At 50.7% G+C, this 6,108-nt stretch overlaps 2 protein-coding genes across 5 annotated transcripts in view; one reads left to right on the forward strand and one right to left on the reverse strand.

Annotated features, from left to right (window-relative positions):
• The window catches only part of LOC142881297 (NLR family CARD domain-containing protein 3-like), a 160,242-nt gene that overhangs the window by 17,889 nt on the left and 136,245 nt on the right, over positions 1-6,108 (reverse strand). The window lies entirely within an intron of this gene.
• LOC142881292 (contactin-associated protein-like 2) overlaps positions 1-6,108 on the forward strand; it is a 38,517-nt gene that overhangs the window by 8,493 nt on the left and 23,916 nt on the right. For 2 of the 4 annotated variants that reach the window (XM_076015465.1, XM_076015467.1), the window contains exons 9-18: positions 46-225; positions 995-1,157; positions 1,251-1,357; positions 2,675-2,794; positions 2,994-3,109; positions 3,346-3,430; positions 3,984-4,140; positions 4,873-5,000; positions 5,077-5,244; positions 5,542-5,760. In XM_076015465.1, the coding sequence (XP_075871580.1) occupies positions 46-225; positions 995-1,157; positions 1,251-1,357; positions 2,675-2,794; positions 2,994-3,109; positions 3,346-3,430; positions 3,984-4,140; positions 4,873-5,000; positions 5,077-5,244; positions 5,542-5,760 (1,443 nt within the window). The remainder of the gene's footprint in view (positions 1-45; positions 226-994; positions 1,158-1,250; positions 1,358-2,674; positions 2,795-2,993; positions 3,110-3,345; positions 3,431-3,983; positions 4,141-4,872; positions 5,001-5,076; positions 5,245-5,541; positions 5,761-6,108) is intronic. The other 2 variants (XM_076015469.1, XM_076015468.1) reach the window with 1 other exon arrangement.

Here is a 6,108-nt window from a genome sequence, read left to right on the forward strand (position 1 = left end):
GCGGTCCGGTCTGCTGCTGGCACTGACTGCAGGCTGCTTGTGCAGGTGGAGGTCTGAACGACGGCCAGTGGCACAGTGTTCACCTCAACATCCTGGAGAACTACGCCATGCTGACGGTGGACGGAGACGAGGCCTCCACTGTCAGGACCATCATCCCAATAGTCATCCAGACTGGAGGGAGCTACTACTTTGGAGGTGCTGGTCCAAAAGTTCATTCACCCTCTGGTTGGTGCTCACCTGATGAAACGACTCAGTTTCAAGGGGGTCGGGGGGGGGGGGACGAAATGTGATCATCACTTAACTGGATGGATGGAGGGAGGGATGGATGGAGGGATGGATGGATGGAGAGATGGATGAATAAATGGATGGGTGGAGGGATGGATGGAGAGTTGGATGGATACATGAGAGATGGATGGAGAGATGGATGGATGGATGGATGGATGGAGAGATGGATGGATGGATGGAGAGATGGATGGAAGGATGAATGGATGGGTGGATGGATGGATGGATGGATGGATAGATACATACATACATAGATGATAGATAGATGATAGATAGATAGATGATAGCACTTTGTATACACCACAATGCCACTCTTTGACAGAACGAGTAGAGTACAAGTATTTGCTTACTTGCTTTGCAGTACTCCGTGACAGCGAGTACTTCGCAGGGCCACTACACATGATAGAATTCTTTGTTGCGATGTTCCTCCACAGATGTTTGAACTACGTTCCTCAGCAGGTTGTTCTAGAACCAGTTTCACTGCAGTACAACAGTACATTGTCATGTACATGCATACTATACAGCTGGTATCGGCTGCTATACTTGGACTTAGACTTTTTATTTGTCATTTAAACACGTTCACTTCTCAGTGTGGTGTATTTAAAAACGAAATTCCGACGCACCAACTACCGAAAAAACTACCGTCTACCGACTCCACTACGAGTACTACCAGAGCCCTGACTCGCGGCTGCGTCTGCGCGCTCCTCCTCAGGCTACTTCCTCCACTCCAGCCCGCGGCCGCTGCAGCGCTCCTTCCAGGGCTGCATGCAGATGATCCACATCGACGACCACGTGGCCGACCTCAGGGCCGTGGAGCAGGGCCTCATGGGCTCCTTCCACAACGTCAGCCTGGACATGTGCGCCATCGTCGACAGGTGCGTAGCCCCAGCAAAGCGCCGCGGTTCGGAGACCGGTCCACCCCACCACCCGGCCGTCTTGACCTCAGCCGTTGTCTTCTGCAATGCCAGGTGTGTTCCGAACTACTGCGAGCACGGCGGCCGCTGCTCCCAGACCTGGGACGCGTTCAGCTGCAACTGCAGCGGCACTGGATACACTGGCGCCACCTGTCACACCTGTAAGTACACGCACCTGCAACTGTCCAGCTGGCGGCTCATCCAGGTCCATGGGTTTCAAAGCTTATTCCAGCCTGTGTGAGTTTTTTGATGAATAATGAGCCCAGCAAGTTGGTTTGTCCAAGACAAACTGCCTTTAGATCCCACTGTGACTTTAAGTTGTTCAAAACCAAGACTGAAGGAAACATTGTTAAAATTGTTGACTGGTTTGGATTTACGTTGGATTCATAGATATTTTCAGACACATCACAATTGCAAAAAATAATGGAAATGAAAAAGTGTGTGTGTGTGTGTGTTGGTTTTGCGGATTATGAGGACATTTTACGGGTTTGCGTGCCGACAGTGCAGGGTCACCAGCCAGCTTTCACTTTGAACAGCTACATTCTTGCTAATTGGGCTGCAACAAACACTATGTGAGGTCCTGAAGTTCAGCCACTCCCTCCCCTCAGTGCTGCAACTGTACAGTGCTCTCGTTAGCCTCATGAGAACCAACGGAAAACTTTTGGACGCTTCGCACCATTAATAGCGTAATCGTGGCCGCGCTATTGAAACATCACGTCGGCAGGAGACAAATAAATTAATAAAGAAATGATTAAATGAATTAACACACACACACACATATATATATCCAGTATATATGCACTTCTGTGACTAATGACACAATATGAAGTGCGTCCAACATAGAAAAACATGTTGGAAGCCTTCTGGTGGTGATACCCAGAGTGACACCCTGCCTCCTCAGTCCCAGTTTGTTGGTTTTTCAGAATCAGAATCAGAATCAGAACCAGAACCAGCTTTATTGACCAGGTTGGTACAGGCCAAACAAGGAATTGGACTCTGGTGTATTCTCTATTCTACTACTTAGGTTAAAAAACAAACAAACAAACAACAGAATAAGTAAAGAGTGAGGGTAAACAAGGTACAACAGAAGTATAAATACACTGTAAACAGTGTCGAACTCAGTGGAGTAAAATAAGGATCAATATACAAGTCTACATAGTATATATAAATAATATATATTAGAGAGATATATGTAGTATTCGTCAAATGTGCACATAAACCTAAAAATACCTAAATATAAAAAATATATACACAAGTCTACAAGTCTTCATTTTATGAAGTAAAGTTGTTGTTTTTTTTAAATGGTTGAAAATAGAACAAAATGTTAAAGAAAATGATTCAAAGATTCCTTGAGAAGCAAACTGGAATTGGACAAAGATTCTGGTCTGGTCTGGTCCGGATGCTCTCTGGTCTGGGTCAGGTCTCGGTCCTGGTTGGTGCCGCAGTGCTCAGCTGTGTGCGGCCTGTGCTCTCTGCAGCGGTGTACAGGCAGTCTTGTGAGGAGTACAAGCACGACGGCAGAACCTCTGGGAGCTACTGGATGGACCCGGACGGCAGCGGCCCCATCGCCCCCTTCAGAGTCAGCTGTGTCATGACTGGTGAGCCTTCATGGAACTGCTCTGTTGATTGCACTTGCACTGGTTGTGTTTCCCCTGTGACTCCACTGGATCACTGGGAACCACTGGCAGCGTGAGAGCTTTGGTTGGAGCCATTCTCACACTGCCTTTTATGCAGTGTGTGTGTGTGTGTGTGTGTCAGTGGTGGATTGACACAGTGAGATGTTCTCTGGCCCTGTAGATGAGAAGGTCTGGACCATGGTTGTGAACAACATGCCGACTCAAACGCCAGTGTCCGGTGTCGGCCAGAAGGAGAACGCAGTGCTGCACGTCACTTACAATTTGACGGATGATCAGGTAAACACTGACACACACACACACACACACACACACACACACACACACACACACTGCTGTAGATGAATTTGTCATGATCAGAGGTGTTTGTGTTCATAGTGATGCAGTAACAGTGTTTCATGCAGCACCGGTTCCAAGGGTTCAGCTCAGGGACTCGATGAGTCTCTCTGCAGTGCAGTGCACACTGGTTCACACAGGGTCCAAATCAACCGGGCGTTGCGTCTGTGTCTTCTCAGGTCCTGTCAGTCACCAGGAATTCCGAGTACTGCGAGCAGTTTGTGGCTTACGCCTGCAAAATGTCTCGACTCCTCAACACTCCAGGTACCGACGGAGGGCCGGAGGATTGACAGCATGATCGCATCCAGCGGTTCTAGAAAAAGCATGCTAATGACTGACTGGATGACTGACTGACTGACTGACTGGATGACTGGATTACTGACTGACTGACTGGATGACTGACTGACTGACTGGATGACTGAATGACTGGATGACTGACTCACTGGATGACTGACTGGATGACTGACTGGATGACTGGATGAATGACTGGATGACTGACTGAATGACTGACTGGATGACTGAATGACTGACTGGATGACTGAATTACTGACTGAATGACTGACTGAATGACTGACTCACTGGATGACTCACTGGATGACTGGATGATTGGATGCCTGACTGAATGACTGACTGACTGACTGGCTGGATGACTGAATGACTGACTGGATGACTGACTGACTGGATGACTGACTGGATGCCTGCCTGACCGGATGACTGACTGGACGACTGGATGAGTGACTGAATGACTGACTGACTGGCTGGATGACTGACTGTCATGGCGTTGCCTCTGAAGTGCTGCTGTTGCTCCTCCTCCCAGACGGGGTCCCATACACCTGGTGGGTTGGAAGAGCCAACGAGAGGCACTTCTACTGGGGCGGCTCGGGACCCGGAGTGCAGAAGTGCTCCTGTGGCATCGAACACAACTGCACCGACGCCAAACACCACTGCAACTGCGACGCAGACCAACGCAGCTGGTGAGTCATCCCTCCTGGGGCCAGCAGGGGGCCTCGCTCCGGAGAACACAGCTCAGCAGCGGTCAGTCTGGGCCACATTTACCTCCAGGCGCAGTGTGTAATGTTTGACTTGTGATTGTTGTCCAGGTGAGAGCTGAACATGCTGCTCAGAAATACATCATCACAGTGCAGTGACAGTCAGGTGGTTTTCCTCTCTTAGAACGGTTCTCCATAGGCCAGTCAGGGTCCCAGTGCTCCCAGTGAGCTGCCATCTGACACCAGTATATTTCTAAGGAAGCCTGGTGTGGACAATCCAGCTGCCTGACAGCAGAGCGTTTGGTATTTAGGCTGAACACTAGGGGGCGCCCTCAAATAAACCAACCAAGAAGAAGAAGAAGAAGAAGAAGAAGAAGAAGAAGGTGGAGCAGGTGTCCAGGTTTGGGTGCACAGGGCCACTGTAGTTCACTGGCAGGCTCGGGAGGGGGAGGCGGAGTGAAAGACGCTGCAGTCTGAAATGCAACCACTGCATGTCGCTGCTTCTTCTTCAAAATCTCCAAAAATGACCCACTGGACCTGCACGTTACTGTTCTCTGCTCCAACTGTAACCCACTGCTGAGATATTTCAGTGGTTTCAGTGGATCCCCCCGGTGGCCGTGCTTGGAGAAGCCCTCGCTCCAGTCAAGAGGTCTTCTGCTCTCATGGATGCAGGACTGAGTTGACCCCAGGTGTTGGTGGGTGTGTTGCTTCCTCCAGGAAGGAGGATTCAGGGCTGCTGGTGTACAAGGACCACCTGCCGGTCAGTCAGGTGGTGGTTGGCGATACAAGCAGAGCCGGGTCGGAGGCCAAGCTGACGGTGGGACCCCTGCGGTGCGAAGGAGACCGTGAGTGACACACGCCTCCACGCAGCCTGCAGGATCTCGCTGCTTTCAAACGTGTCTTTTCTGCTTGTTTTCGAAGGCAACTACTGGAATGCGGCGTCCTTCAGCAGCCCCGCCTCCTACCTCCACTTCCCTCTGTACAGAGGAGAGACCTGCAGCGACGTCTCGTTTTACTTCAAGACCTCCTCCACGCACGGCGTCTTCCTGGAGAACCAGGGAGCAGACTTCTTTCATGTTGAACTGAGGGGTGAGTGCTTGAAGCCAGCATCTCCTGATCCTGGTCCTCACAGCGACGGCCTGGCCTTTATCATGCCAGCACGAGGGAGTGAAGTAAAGACGCATGCAGAGGGTTCACTGGGGACTCGGGGGGCTCCTTCACACAAAGACCCGGTTCACTGGAGAACTGGAGAAAAGTCTTGTGGCTCAGAGGTTCAGCGGAGTCTCGGTGGATGTTTTACACTTGCAGATGAAACCTGAGCTGCTTCAGGCGCTGCGGGACCTTTCTGCTTCGCGGTGTTAACTCATTGCTTGGTTGTCCCTCCAGACGCCTCGCTGATCCTCTTCTCTCTGGACGTGGGCACCGAGCGGCTGGTGCTCCACGTGCGCTCGCCCGCCCCTCTCAACGACCACCAGTGGCACCGCGTGGACGCCGAGAGGAACATCAAGGAGGCGGTGCTGCAGCTGGACGGTCGCCACAGAGAGTCCAGAGCGACTCCTCCTCAGGGACACGGCAAAGTGGAGCTGCACGGCGACCTCTACGTTGGTAGGAAGCGTTCATCTGTAGGCAGCAGTCGCATAGAGTCGCAGTTCCTGCCGTCCAGGATGTTCATGCTGCCGGCCTGCAATGTGTCAAACAGAAAGGCCTGTTTTGTCCACATGGAAACATTGTGTGTTTATTAATGTGTACTTTATTGGTACACGCTCCCTGTCAGAGAGACTGAGTGAGAATGAATGCTTCTCATCTGGTCAGGCAGGGATTGTAGTTCTGGGAACTAAGCGCCACATAAGAAGACTCCAAGGTGCCAGAGTGAAAAGAAACCAGGTCCACTTCTGGGATGATAATGAAAATGAATTGTTTTTTTGTTTTTTTTATTCATGAAAATGTTCTTTA

The sequence above is a fragment of the Nelusetta ayraudi genome, unplaced genomic scaffold, assembly GCF_046127955.1.
Source record: "Nelusetta ayraudi isolate G7.1 ecotype Tasmania unplaced genomic scaffold, CSIRO-AGI_Nayr_v1 ptg000190l, whole genome shotgun sequence".
NCBI classification, from domain to species: domain Eukaryota; kingdom Metazoa; phylum Chordata; class Actinopteri; order Tetraodontiformes; family Monacanthidae; genus Nelusetta; species Nelusetta ayraudi.